The sequence below is a fragment of the Tursiops truncatus genome, chromosome 2 (assembly GCF_011762595.2).
Source record: "Tursiops truncatus isolate mTurTru1 chromosome 2, mTurTru1.mat.Y, whole genome shotgun sequence".
NCBI lineage: Eukaryota > Metazoa > Chordata > Mammalia > Artiodactyla > Delphinidae > Tursiops > Tursiops truncatus.
This window is the reverse complement of record NC_047035.1, coordinates 77,884,606-77,899,594: the sequence shown is the minus strand read 5'-3', so window position 1 is coordinate 77,899,594 and position 14,989 is coordinate 77,884,606. Positions and strand designations below refer to the sequence as shown.

The 14,989-nt window shown below is 44.2% G+C and overlaps 1 protein-coding gene across 3 annotated transcripts in view; it reads left to right on the top strand.

Moving 5' to 3' along the window:
• Positions 1–36: 36 nt before the first annotated feature.
• The window catches only part of SCG5 (secretogranin V), a 56,661-nt gene continuing 41,708 nt past the window's right edge, over positions 37–14,989 (top strand). For 2 of the 3 annotated variants that reach the window (XM_073800709.1, XM_073800708.1), the window contains exons 1-2: positions 37–2,658; positions 4,133–4,365. In XM_073800709.1, the coding sequence (XP_073656810.1) occupies positions 4,140–4,365 (226 nt within the window). In that variant the 5' untranslated portion in view covers positions 37–2,658; positions 4,133–4,139. Of the gene's footprint in view, positions 2,659–2,690; positions 4,366–14,989 lie in introns of those variants that run through there. The other variant, XM_019935235.3, reaches the window with a different exon arrangement.

The following is a 14,989-nucleotide window of genomic DNA, read 5'->3' as shown; positions in this document are numbered from 1 at the left end:
GAAATAACAAATCTTTAAGGAAAGAATAATATCAACAGTAGAGGGTATTCTCTGAGTTTTGGAGGAAGGAATATGCATGCAGACTCAACCACTAAAGACAGTTTTGCAGGTCAGTTGTTAGGGTGCCACATTCAAGCTTGGGGCAGAATAGAACCACACTGCACACCATTTGGAGCAACCAGGCGGCATGAATTTGTGTGAGGAATTTAAAGTCATCAGAGGTTTGCTTTACCAAGTTCTCCCTAATAGCAGTACATCTGTTTTATTTCAAAGCTATTTCCTGTTTCTATATTCACTACCTAGGAATCGACCCTTTCTCAGAATTAGTAAGTATTTACTTATATAAAGACTAAAAATCTGTAGATATAAACATCATGTTTATCTGACATGAAAACAGGTTTTTAATGTAGACTGGGTATGCATTTCAGATGTTTATGGTATAAGAGTAAGTGGATATAGAAAATATTTATAAATTCTGAGATGTTTGTTGTCTGGTTCAAAGCAGTTTTTTTAAACTTTGCTTTTAAAGTTTTAAAAATACATCAGTGTCCTTTTATATCCATGGGGGTAGGTGAAATGTTGAATTGGAAGACTAATTCAGTAAGAAGTCATAGGAAATTAACTGTACAAATCACCTGAATTAGTGGATTTTCTGAGAGATTAATCATTAATCAATAATGAAAGATATTTATTTAAAAAAGAAAACTACCCATATATATCATCCCATTTTTTGTTAGCTGAAAGCTGCAATACAGATTAAAGGATTATGAAGGTGCAAACCTTGGAGATGAGGTAATTGGAGAGTCGTGAAAGCTGAGTTTTAGACTTGATTTAATATTCCTGCTTTTATTTTTTTCTTATAAAAAATAGAGATAATGTTACCAATCTCATGGGGATATTTGATCAAATGATATACAAACATACTTAACAAAGTTAAAGTGTATGGAGATGTGTAGTAACTCCAAAAACTATTTTTACTTTGTTCTTACAAGTAAATAAATTAATATTAATTTGATTATTATGAGCAACAAACAATACAGTTATACATAGAACTTAATAGACTGCTTGGCAATATTCTAAAATCACTAAAAACTTGATATAGGATTTTGAAAATCATCAAGCCCAGGACATATAATAGATGTTTTTAGAAAATCAAATTTCATATGAAGCATAAACAATTTAGTGTATTTCAGTCAAATTTCCATTCAGCATGAAGGCAGTAAATTGTAATAACGGCTTCTCCATTTTTCCAAGCACAAAATGAAGATAACAGTGAAACAACATTAATGTAAAATTCAGAATTGAATAAAACCTCAGTATGTGTGAATAATAAATATTAAACCCCAGCATGGTCTTTTGAGCCTAGAACCAATAGACAATATTTGTCCAGCTGATTTAGCATGCACTGAAACAAAAAGCTGGAAACCGAAGAGCATCCGTGGAAGAAAAGGTGCCAGGAAGGAGGCTGGCTTCAAACCAAACGGCCATGGATGAATTTTGCAGGCCCCCTCTTCATTGCATAAAATTGCTGTAGATGATAACGGATCTGGGGAACAGAGCTGGGGTATGTACAGAGTTCTGGATTCTAACCTCCTCAAGGTACTTATTCTTGGACCTCCAGGTACTTTACTCATCCCCAGTCTTTTTTTTTTTTTTTAAGATTTTTTCTTTGATGTGGACCATTTTTAAAGTCTTTTGTTGAATTTGTTACAATATTGCTTCTGTTTTATGTTTTGGTTTTTTGGCCACAGAGACTTGTGGGATCTTAGCTCCCCAACCACGGATTGAACCCCGCACCCTCTGCATTGGAAGGGGGAGTCTTAACCGCTGGACCTCCAGGGAAGTCCCTCAAATCCCCAGTCTTGACGAAAGAAATTTAAGTACTTATATTCATTGTATGGTTTTCCATTTCAATTCTTGTGTTTGAACAAAATTCAAATGTTCAAAGTTGCCCTATAAATCTTTTACAGAAGGTATTCTGGATCTACCTGGATACATTTCCGCAATGTGCAGGGAGTATGGTTTCTCTTCCGGCAAAAGGAATCTTACTTGATAGTTGGTGTGGAAGTTTAGAAGTAGCTCTCAGAACTAATATTCCTAGCGGTTTTCACGTGGTTTTGGTTTATCACTTTAACAGAAATTTCTATCAGCTTGTATTAAATATCCCCATAGGTTTCCTGCCCAATGAAGAGGCTTCTGAAAGCACTCATGATTTACCTAATCAGTGCCATCATTAAAAGCTCTTAAGGCCTCTTCAACTTTTGTCTCTTCTATTGCCCCAGTGCTGCTTTTCTCTTCAAGCTAAAACACTTCTAAAAAGCTGGAAGATGTGCTATTGAGAACGAAAGACAGAAATGGCGAGGCGATCTGGCACACTGTTTGGATAATTGCTTGAGGAAGGGTTAATTACTTACACAGGGGTCGATAGAGGAAGAGGGTCTCTGTGAGATGTGTATGTGGAATGCGTGGACGGAAGGCCCCAGCATCTGAGTTTGAGTTCTGGGGAGTCCTGGCCAGGCGACCTCCACCTGCTGGAGGAGGGACGGGGCGGGGCTAAGACGAGGAGGGAGGTGACGCACCAGAGACCCAGATCTCCCCGCTTCGCGCCCGACCCCCACCGAGGCCCAAACCGCAGCAGGCCCCTCCGGCTGCCGCTCGGTGAGTGCTGCGCTGAGGCCGGCTCGACCTCCTGACGCCCACCCAGACCAACGGGCTCTTCACGATCGGGAGTGGGGGAGGGCGTCAGGCTGAAATCCTTGAGCTGGAGGCTGGGGGCAGACAAAGGATGGGTGTGGGAACCGGAGGTTCGGCTCTAAATAAAAGGGAAAGAGTACCGAGGAAGGAGATCAAGTCAGAACGCTGTTGGCTGGGGGTGTAAATGAAACAAAGACATCCTGCATTCAGAGCGGAGGAGGGAAAGATGGAGATGGCCGGAGAGGCTGGTGTCTGCCTCTGGCCTTTTTCGTCAGATTTTGCGGGCTTTGCTGTCTCAGCTCTTTGTAGTACAGGGTTTTACATCTGAGTGGCTTTTTAAAAAGCCTTTCCTTTACAGAAGTAGATATTGGGGATAATGAATATTTCAGTTTCAGGGAATAAATGCATGCCGCCACCACCTTCTCCCCCCGCGCGCGCGCTCCCATAGAAGGATGGTCAAAAGAGGTTTTGCATGGCCACTGCCTGCAGTCTCCACCCTAACGTTCAGCAGCTGCAGAGGGAATTTGCGTGAATATTTGTTCTCTTGTTCTGCAGGCTTCTGGTTGCGTGGAAGCCAACATTCAGGACAGGTTGACTCCCCAGACTAGGTTTCTCCAGTCTCCTTCACCTGTTCTGTTTTCTCTCTCATCACCCTTCGATTCCCCAAATTCGAACCTCTGGAACAGTAAGGCAATATTGCCAACATAATAATAGCAATCTGGGGGGCTGTGTGTCTGGCATTGTTTTCAGTCCTCTTACATGTGCCCTCACACTTAACCTCAGAGTAACCCTATAAGACGATGCTTTTCTCATCCCTTTTTGCAGAGAAGGAAGTTGAGGCATTTGCCCAAGTTCGCCCTGCTAGCATGTGGTGCAGCAAGAATCCTTCCCAGATTAGAGGGCAGGCCTGAGCTGTGTGTATTGATGTTCCCTTGTACCACTCCTAAGCTTTCTATGCTTCTTTACCATTTGTGTCTTCCAACTCCTTCCCCTGAGCCTTTTCTTCACCAGGACTAGAAAAGTCAAGATGTCACTCTCCCTCTCCCTTTCTCAAAATTGAGGCAAAATTTTTTGTTGTTTGTTTTTGTTGGTTTAAGGGAGGGAGAGAGTGGTGGGGTAGGCATAATGCAGAGCTTCCAGGGAGCTGTAAGGACAATAAAAAATGAGTGAGAAGTGCCATTATAGTCTAGTCTTCCCAAGAATGTGAGGACAGAGGGAACTGGCTATCTCAGACAGACTGTTCTGTTTCTTTAATACCTTCTCACAGCTGATGTCCTGGCTAGGGTGGACACATAAGGCCTAAGCAAATCCTTAAGAATTTTTCATTGCAGTCCCTTCCTGGGAGGTCCTTGAATCACTCCCTGGAGTGATTACATGATTACATCATCACAATTGCCAGTTGTGGCCAATCGATATATGTTTGGTCTTTTTTCTGCAGGTTAAAAATGGTTGCCAGGATGGTTTCTACCATGCTGTCTGGCCTAGTGTTTTGGCTGACATTTGGATGGACTGCAACAGCTGCTTATAGCCCGAGAACCCCTGACCGGGTCTCAGAAACAGATATCCAGAGGCTGCTCCATGGTGTGATGGAGCAGCTGGGCATTGCCAGGCCACGGGTAGAGTATCCAGCTCACCAGGCCATGAACCTTGTGGGCCCACAGAGCATCGAAGGTATTTACTGTGTTCTGCCAGTTTGCAGTTTCCATTAGCAGTAAAATAATTAATGCATATTGAAGAAACTCTACTTCCTCCTTCTGTTTTCCCTTTCTTCTTATGCTACACAGTATATAGATACATACATACACATGAGAATATAAGTCCTGTGAGGGCAGGGACCTTATCTAATTCACAGCTGTAGCCCTAGCATCTAGCACAAAATCTGGTACATTAATATTTAGTAAGTGAATGAAGGAGCATCTAGCATTATCACTAAAAAAAGATTAGAACCCAGACCCCATGTCTTCTCCCAAACTGATCTTTGGGAAATTGTGTCCCCAGCTGGCTGCCTCTGAGCCACTGCCAGCCAGTATTTGTAAAAGATCTTCAAAATATAGGACCTAAAAGATCTGATTTGATTCTTAGGGATGATGTCAGATAAGCCCAAGGGAGCCAAAAGAGGTACTGATGTTAAGAGTTTATGTCAATAACTTTAAAAAAAGTTTTTTAATATAACAGATGTTAATTTAACTGTTTTAGGGTGATAAGACCATTTCCCACCTGAATTCCTCTAAGTTTCTGGCAATATGATTGTAATACTTTTATTAGAAAGTGATACTTTTTTTGTTTAGTGATTTACTTATAGAGAGAATTGGAATCTCGCTCTTATGAGGTGGTGATGAGCAGCTCTTAAGAGCAGGTGCCTTATTTCCATGCCTTGCTTTGTATCCCTCTGATTCTGAATGCTCTCTTTCTCCACCGAGGTGGAGCCCTAAAGCAGTAGCATGGTCAATTTAGTCTGAACACAAAAGAGCACTTCAAGTGTTTGCCCACAGGAGTGGGTCCTAAGGAAAAACATGAGTTCTTTCTCTGAGTTTTGTCAAAACACACACCCAGAAAATACTATTTCCTGTGCAATGATTTTGTATAATTTTGTCTGAGTCTATAATTTCCTAAAACAGCTATCTGCTTTGGGGGTCCTGGGAATGCCATGGATATTGTTGATATATGATTCTCATTTCTGTCTTGTTACCCATAGTTTTAAACCATTGAGTAAAACTAACTCTGTGGAGTTGTTGTCTATTTAGGCTGACATTTGATTTCAGGAATGGATTAACACAGATGATTTGAATCAGAAGCATGCAAATCTAGCACAGGGCTTGAGGCAGAACAAATCAGACAGAGCTTCGCACCACCCCTTCTGGGGTGAATCTAAATCCTTTCCAGCGTCTGCTACCAACTCTGGCTTCAAGTACACCTACCCATTTCAGACCAGCTCTTTCAAGACAGTAAATATCTGCCCTTTTGACCAGTAAAAGTGCTTGATTAGTCACCCAGCTGTTGTCATGGAGACGGCTTTCTAGGTTTCCATTAATACTGGAGGCCTGATCATCTGTGTGGAAAAGAAACAGCAACTCCCTGGGCATCAACAGCCTATGTGTATCCACAGCCTCCTTTCCTTTACTCAGTAGCCAGCTGTTCAGCACCAGCTCTGTGCCGGCCACCGTGCAGGAGACTGAGGCAGCTCTGCCCTAAAAGTTTCTCAGTCTTGCGGGGTGGGAGCCGGGAGAAGTTATTACAGTGTATCATGGCCAGTGTTTTGATAGATGGACAGGCAAGCTGCTGCCATGGAAGTAAAGAACACAGTAATTTATTCTGCTTGGGAGGGGATGGGGGTGTCTGTAAGGAAATGCTGTTTTGAAGAAGCAACATTTGACCTGGGTTTTGTAGTTTGAATAGGAATTCATCAGGTAATGTCAAGTGAAAAGGCATTGGAGGTGTGAAAGAGCATGGATTAGAACAATTCAGAACTAAAAACTGCTTTCATTATTACCCTTGGGGTAATGTGACGTCATAACCATGCTGGGTCTCCTCAGTGTCTGTGGAAGGGATGAATATCGGCTTGTGTTTTGGTTTTCTATTACCACACATTTAGCAGCTTAACACAACACCCATTGATCAGCTCACAGTTTCCTTTGGTCAGGAGTCAGGCTTGGGTTAGCTGGGCCCCCTGCTCAGTCTCATCAGGCTGAAATCACAGTGTTGACAGGAGATGCAGTCTTGGCTGGAGCTTGGGGTTCTCTTCCAAACTCATCTAGGTTGTTGGCAGAATTCAGTTTTTTGCTGTTGTGGGATCAAAGTCCCCTTTCTCTTGCTGGCTGTCAGCAGGGTCCCTTTCAGCTCTCAGAGGCCACTCTCAGGTTGGTTGTAAGCCACTGACCCTCTCACAACATGGCAGCTTACTTCCTCAAATCTGGAGGGAGAATATCCCTTTAGTCTGCTAATCATAATACAATATAATTATAGGAGTGACTATCTCATTACTTTTGTCATTTATCAAGGGAGTGATAGCCCACAGGTCCTACCCACACTCAAAGGAGGATTATGCAGGGCATGTACACCGGTAGGTGGGAATCTTGGGGGTCATCTTAGAATTCTGCCAGCTGGGTGCAAGCTAACAGGGAAACAAAATAAGCCTGGGATTTTTCCCTGTCCTGGAGTTTGGCATTTAATTTATTGGGTGGTCTAATATTTTCTCATGTGAGTGTAGGATTGTTTCAACTCATCCGTTTATTTGCATTGTCTCTGCTGACATTCATTCATGCTAATTCCCAGGGGTCTGACAGATACATGGGGTATCTTCCATATCCCTTCAACATTTATTTTAGTATTTTGTTATGAAGGACCAAGTTAGAAAGTTTTTGTTTCTAATTTTTATAGAAAGAATACGATATATATATATATATATACACACACACACACACACACACACACACACACATACATACATATATTCTGGTGTGAATTTTAATGCACATTTAACATAAACTGTTCCCAAAGATATCTGGATTTAACCGGCAGCTCCATCATTTATCAGTAATGTGACCTTGAGTGAATTACTTCTTGAAGCTTCCATTTAGCTTGGGGGTAGGATTTAAATTTATTCACCTGCAAGCAGGTAATATTCCAGTTCAGAGAAACAAAAGTAAAGTTTTAGCATACTCCAACTATTCTACCATGAAATCATTTCTAAATGAATCATCATTGTCATTTTAGGTGACAATTACTGGACTCTTCAATTCTTTGCATGCAGCGCTGTTCATTGTCTAATAAGTGGCACATGGAAGACAATTTCCTCTTATTGTGTCTACTCTGATTAATTAGTTGTATAATCCTTAGATTAATCTCACTATTGAAGATGTATATAAGCTCTCAAACATAGCATAATAAACTCTCCTTTTAAAATAGGATGTAGTATCAGTGTAAATTACTATTAGGTCACTGGGGTCATATATCCCACTAAAAAAAAATTTCCTCCTTTGATCCCATATCCCTTCGAGTTACTCTACCATTTTTCTTCCACAGCAACCTTTCCACACATGCTAATGTACTTCCTCACCTCCTGTCCTCTCCTAGTCCATTGTAGCCCACTGTTCTCACCACTCATTTGTCAAGTCAACAAGCATTTTTTGAATGCTAGGCACTGTTTTAGGTACTGAAGAAATGAACATGAACCTGAAAGATTGGCAGGACAGGGGAGATAGAGTCATTACATAAAGTAATAAGTAAAATATGTAATAAGCCAAATGGTCATAAGTGCTATAAAAATATAAAGCAGAAGAGGGGGATGGAGGAAACAAAATAGGGGCAGGGGACTCCTCACTGGGAAGACAGGCAAAAATAAGAGTTGAGAGAGTCAGCTGTGTGATCCATGTCCTTCTAGGTGGAGAGGGCTGCAAATGCGAAAGCCATAAGGTTAGAGCAAGGAGGCTAGTATGGCTGTAGCCCAGGACTCAGGAGCGCAGGAAGAGATGAGACTGGGGTAAGGGCAGGAAGGGGAGGTGGGAGGTGGTGTGTGGGGACAGATCATGTCATAGGGTCTTACAGTCCTACAGCGGCTTTGGCTTTTCCTTTGAGCGTGTATCTGAAGCCGCTGGAGACTTTGGACAGTGATGTGATCAGCCTTCCTTTGAAAAGGACCACTCCAACTGCTGTCTTGAAAATACTCTGTAGGGAGGGAGGACTGCAATGGGGGAGATGAGTTAGGAGACTAAGGTAATAATCCAGGTGAGGGGTGTACTAGCATGGCAGCTAGAGAAGTGGCGAGGCATGGTCGGAGGATGGATATATTTGAAGTTGGAGCCAATAGGATTTGCCAGTGGGTTAGAGGTAGGAACTGAAAAACAGAGGAGCCAGGGGTGACGCCAGGATATTGGCATGATATCCTGGAAAGGAACTTTCTTTGTTTTTTTTGTTTCTTATTTTTGGCTGCGTTGGGTCTTCATTGCTGTGCGCGGGCTTGAAGCAAGCGGGGGCTACTCTTCCTTGCGGTGCGCGGGCTTCTCATTGCGGTGGCTTCTCTTGTTGTGGAGCACGGGCTCTAGGCGCGTGGGCTTCATTAGTTGTGGCACACGGGCTCAGTAGTTGTGGCTTGCGGGCTTTAGAGAACAGGCTCAGTAGTTGTGGCGCACGGGCTTAGTTGCTTCGCGGCATGTGGGATCTTCCTGGACCAGGGATTGAAACCGTGTTCCCTGCATTGGCAGGCGGATTCTTAACCACTGCACCACCAGGGAAGCCCTGCACAGGTTAATGTTGAGATGCCTTTTAGGCTGTGCTTGTGAAGGCCAACAACTTCCTTGCCCGTTTCACCTGCACTCTGCCTTCATCCCTCCCAACCTCCCTGCAGCCCCACACCCACACCAGTGTCTTCCCTCCTCCAGGCTCTCACCTGTTCTTTCCACTCTGCGTATACCTGTCCTCCTCTGCAGGGCTCGGCTTCAAAGTCATCCGCTCAGAGAGGCCTACCCAGCTTCTCTGAGTGGCCCCCCCTTCTCTGCCACAGAGCCCTTTTGTTTTTTTAAAACTTTATAGCATTTTAAAAATTTATAATGAATGTTTGTTTCCTTGCTTATTTATTGTCCGTCTCCCCACTGGAACGGCAGTTCCATGAGGCAATAGCTATTTTATTTACTGCTTTATACCCAGATGCATAGTAGGCACTTGGTAAATATTTGAAGAATGAATGTATATTTGAATAAATATTTAAAAAATAAGTATATCTGGCAGCAATAAGTACATAAATTCTATTTGACTTCTGGATCTTTTGAGACTCTATTCCTTTCAGTTCAAGGAAAATATTCCATTTCTGTTCTGTGTTTCAAAAAATCTACCAAGAGGTTTTTGCCAGGAACTCAGTGATAATGTGCTTGGCAAAAGGTCTATTTACTTTGACTATGACTGATCACCAGGGTGCAAGGTTTGAACCTTCTGTACAGGGGCCTATTGAGAAATGGGAAAGGCTTTTTGCAGTTATGGAATGAAACCAGCAGGGGGCCAACTAGACTTGAGGCAATAGAGGATTCCTGAAACCTGGTACGCAGCCTCCTGGTTGTTAAGTCACTCGTTGTTAAGCCAGACTTCTGGTTGACCTGCTCTAAGTGGTCCCTGGGGAGGAAACATTTGCCCAAAACATCCTAAGAGGTTGGAGGTTATTTTTCACTTCTCCGTAGGTATGTTAAACATGACTTGGTAAGGAGCATCTTTCAAATGTGTAAATTCTATTTTTTTCTTTTTTTGAAACTTCATAAATAAATGTATTCCTTTAATTACAATTGTAAAGATTTTTGATGATGTTATAAACATTGTGAGGATTAATCATACTTTGCCCCCAAATTAACTGATTTTACATAGCTTTGCATATAGTGTAGAGAAAATAACCATGGAGTTTAAAAATTTGTATGAGAAACATCTTCTAGCATGAGAATTGCTAACCATTAAGTAATTAATGGAGAGTTGTGATTTGTGCTCATCTTCTGTGTGGGGAAAAAGAGAGACTATAGGGCTTCCCTGGTGGCGCAGTGGTTGAGTCCGCCTGCCAATGCAGGGGACACGGGTTTGTGCCCTGGTCCGGGAGGATCCTGCATGCCGCGGAGCGGCTGGGCCCGTGAGCCGTGGCCTCAGAGCCTGTGCTCCGCAACGGGAGAGGCCACAACAGTGAGAGGCCCGTGTACCGCAAAAAAAAAAAAAGAGAGAGACTATATTATTAAAGGATGGTCATCAAATGTGTAAATTCTTAACCCAAAGCAAAACAAAAATATAAAGTAAAGACAAACAGGCACCAACTTGTTTTATAGAGAAGAAAACACGCTTTGATGGTAAGGAAAAGCGGGGTTGAGTCTTTTTTTTTTTTAATACATCTTTATTGGAGTATAATTGCTTTACAATGGTGTGTTAGTTTCTGCTTTATAACAAAGTGAATCAGCTATACATATACATATATCCCCATGTCTCCTCCCTCTTGCGTCTCCCTCCCACCCTCCCTACCCCACCCCTCTAGGTGGTCACGGGTTGAATCTTAACCATACTATTTATTAGCTGTGTGTGATCTCAGCGACTGTTCTGAAACCTGGTTTTCTCATAGTGGGGCTTCAGCCCGCTCTCACAGTGGGTTCCGTTAGTAACTGAATGTAGGCCTGCCTCCTCTCACTCTGTGGATATCAGGAACACGCTTCCAGTCTTTAATGGCTTTCCCTGATATTATTTTGGATGACTCCCCCAGTGAGCAGTACAGTTCAGCTGCGTTTCAGTGCACCTTGTATCTCAGCAGTGCCCACCTCCCTCCAAGCTCAAAGTGGCTCATTGGTCCCTATGACATAGCTAAATGGCTACTGTTGTTATATTATCCCCAGAAACAAATAAAGCCACCAGCTGTCCAAGGGATTGATTCAGAGAGCCATTAGCTATGGGATAGAGATGCGTGGGAATCAGAAGTGGCTCTGCCAGCTGACACTAATGTTAGCTTTTGATGAATCCAACCGGAAAATGTGCTTCAGTCTTCAGAATAGGAGCCTCAGGTAAAAGAGGGTCTCCTCAATGCCACTGGTTCATTTTCCCCACCATTCTAGACCACATGATAACCCCAGATACCAAGCCACTTGATGGATCCCGATTAAATTTAAACCAGTATTGCCAAACCTAAAAATATCAAAATTCCTTTTTATAACACTAAATTTTGGGCTTCATCTCCTAAGGAGTCTCTACTTGGCCAACCTTTGGCCTCGTAAAGGAGCCGTAGTGCCTCCACTTGGCCACAGGGTGGCAATAGTTGCTTCCCATTTGAAGGTTGGAGGGAAGAGTTGTTAACATTGAACAACCGACCTGGGCCTCTCAAAGTTTCAGGCTAGCCTCTCTGGGCATTTGGAGGAAGGGGTGGGGCTGACTCTTGACCCAGGTATCCTGACTAAAATCTCTTTCTAGGTTATCCTCATCCTGGGAGAGCCAATGAGAGCAATGGGCTTGAAGGGTTGTCTTTCAGTGGACCAGGGCCTCCAGTTTAGCCCATGTCCTTTGGGGTTCCATTGAGACCACCCTGAACTCAAATCCTTAAAATTTCCCTGGATGATTTCCAGTGTTTTGTCTTAGGCAATTGCATGGATAGTGATAAGAAATTGAAAAGGAATAGGAGGAGGTCTGCGTTTTTTTTCTGGTGGAGCGGGGAGGATAAGGAGATGAAAATGATGATTTTGTTGTGTTTAAGGTGCCCTGGGACATCCAGGTGCAGGTGTGCAGAAAGCACACTCAGATGTATCTGACACAGGAGAGCTGTCTGGGTAAAGGAAGGAGTTTGGGAGTCACCCCATATTAGTGGCAGCTCATGCCATAGAAATGGATGAGATTACCTGGGTGGGTATCAAGTAAGAAGAGCAGGGGCTTCCCTGGTGGCACAGTGGTTGAGAGTCCGCCTGCCGATGCAGGGGACGCAGGTTTGTGCCCCGGTCCGGGAAGATCCCACATGCCGTGAAGTGGCTGGGCCCGTGAGCCGTGGCCGCTGGGCCTGCGCGTCCGGAGCCTGTGCTCTGCAACGGGAGAGGCCACAACAGTGAGAGGCCCACGTACCGCAAAAAATAAATAAATAAATAAAAGAAGAGCAGACACCTGAGAAAAGGCCCGGACTACTCAGTCTACAGGGCCAGGTAGAAGGATCTGTGAAGGAAACCAAGAAAGATTGGGCATTAGGGAGGACCAGTAAGGTGCGGTGTAAACAAGGAAAGAGTGTTTCAGGAAGGGGCAGTGGTCACCTTTGTCAAAATCAGCAGAGAGGTCGTGTGAAATAAGGACCATTGGGTGTAAAGTGTATACTGTGTGTAGCAACACTGAAGTTCCCGGGGGTCTTTGGGCAGAACGGGTTCTGCGGAGTAGTGGGGCCAGAAACCACAGTGCAGGAAACAGGAGAGAAGACACGATGTAAACATCTGTTCCAGAATGTCGGGTAGTGGGGAGAAGACTGAGTAACAGTTGTGGAAGGATGATGATGTAGAGATGATGGTGATGTAGAGATGAGGAAGGTTTTTGTGTAGGTGGTTGTTTTAGAGATTTGCACTGTTGAAGTGCTAATTGGCAAGACCCAATAGAGAGTTAAAGATGTGGAATGAAGAGCAGATGACTGAGGGGTGAACCTTCCTGGGGAGGTGGGAGATGAAACCGGGAGCTCAGATGGAGGCCTGGATTTAGGTCTTTCCTCAGCTGGGAAAAAAGGGAAGAGGCAGAAGTATGTCGGGATGCTGTGAAGTTCATGCTTGCAAGCAAGTTCACACTTGCTTCCTTGATTCAGGCAAGGAGAGCAGGTATTCTTTGCCACATTTTACAGTTGTGGAAGCAGAAGGTCAGAGAAGTGACTTGTCCAGGGTTGCAGCTAGTATTTGAATGTGTTTCAGAGCCTGAGCTGGACCCTGGCGTACCCTTCTTACGCTAGTTGATTAATGGTGTGGTTGAGGACAGGCTTGATCTTGGACCAAACTGGGGAAGTAGGTTTATCTTTAAGGATGATCCTTGTTCCTGGGCTTATTATTGATCTTTCTTTGAATTTGCTGCTCTATATAGACTGCCTGTGAATTGGCATTTATGATGAGGTTGCTGCTTGCCTTCTTCACCAGACTGTAAGATCTGCAGGAGCAGACACAATGTCTGCCCTGCTTTTTGTATCTGCAGAGCCTAGACAGGGCCAGGCACATAATAGATACTCACAAAATATCTTTTGAAAGAACCTCTCACTGTATTTGCTCTTTGGAAACAACATTGACCTCTGAGATGCCAGCAGGTGAAACTAGTGTTAGATCAGTCAAGATCATCCAGCCTGTAACTATATTTCAAGCATTTTATTTTTATTTTTTATTTCTTTGGCCGTACCACGCGGCTTGTGGGATCTTAGTTCCCCAGCCAGAGATTGAACCCCTGCCCTCTGCAGTGGATGCACGGGACCGCCAGGAACTCCCTTTTTCGAGCATTTTAACCCTAAAATTCAAAATTCACTGGCTCTTCTTCCACCTACTCACTTAGGACCTCAGCTCCTGCAAAGTGCCCTAAATCCACGTATGATTCTGAACACAGAGCATTGAGCTGTTACAACCTCAGGGAGCCTGTCGTAAAGTGTTGGGTGGCGAGGGCATGGGGAGCCCCGTCAGTGTACCCCGTCAGTGTGCCCCTAAACCCTGGAGAGTTTTAGGAAAACAGAGCTTTCCATTTTATTTCTCACTGTTCCCAGCAACACCCAGCCCCCCACCTTGCTCTCCGTAGATCACAGGAGAGGTTGCACAGGGAGAGAAACCTAACTAGGCATCAGGCACCGTAGGGGTTAACAATCCCTCCCCCCCCCCCCCCACCCCGCCCACTAACCACAAAGGCAGGACTTATCCCTGCCTCAGGGTCTGCCCGCCAGACTCCTCCTTCCTTTGGTTTGAGCTTCTCCCCAGGAGGCATCTCAGTTCCTCATGCAAATAGCTTCTGGCTGGTGTCCTCCCAGACACAGCTGTCCTATCTGAAGCCCAGAGCAGGTTCAAGCTGGGACCTTGTCACCTGAGACTTGCCATCTGGAGACAGGGCACGGCAACAGCAGCGTTCTGAGTCACCACAGGACATGATTTCCACAGATAATGGACAAAGCAGATCACACACATGTGGGAAATGGAATAGTGGTAACAAAATCTTATATAATACTTTATGGTTTGCAAAACTACTTTCCCAAACCCTGTCTCGTTTGATATAACCTTTCTAACAGTGAAAAAAAAGTGTCAAGTTGCCCACAATCACACAGCTTGAGCTTTTCGATCTAGCTGGCAAGCCAGCTGTGTTAGGTTTGACTGAATTTCTCCAACCAGCTGTCTTCCATCCCCGTAGACTTGGCTAATCCTGTGATATTTAGCTGAGAAGCTGTAATGATGCTGGGAGTCGTGGTAAACCACAGGCGGGTTGGGGCAGATGGTGTTTCAGGGACGTGAAGCTTCAGAAAGCAAATTTTCCGACAGACTGCCCTCTTGGAACAAATTGGTGCAAATACCTTGGGCACCACGGTTCATAAAGAAAGCTGTGAAAGCCGGCTGGGAGGGTTTAGCAGACCACAGCTTGGCACCACGATTAAAACTAAGTGTGGCTTTTACCCATGGTGTGCCATGGGACTGGAGCGGCAGAAGGGGCACGTGGTGTGGATGGTGGGGGAGGTGATCATCACGTGGCGTAGCAGGAAAAGCACCGAGGCTCGAAGCCCAGGGGTTTGAGTCCTGGCTCAGACCCGCCATTGTGGCACTAAGCAAGTCCCTTAAACTCTATGAAGTTTAGTTTCCCAGTCTGAAGATGGAGGTAAGCT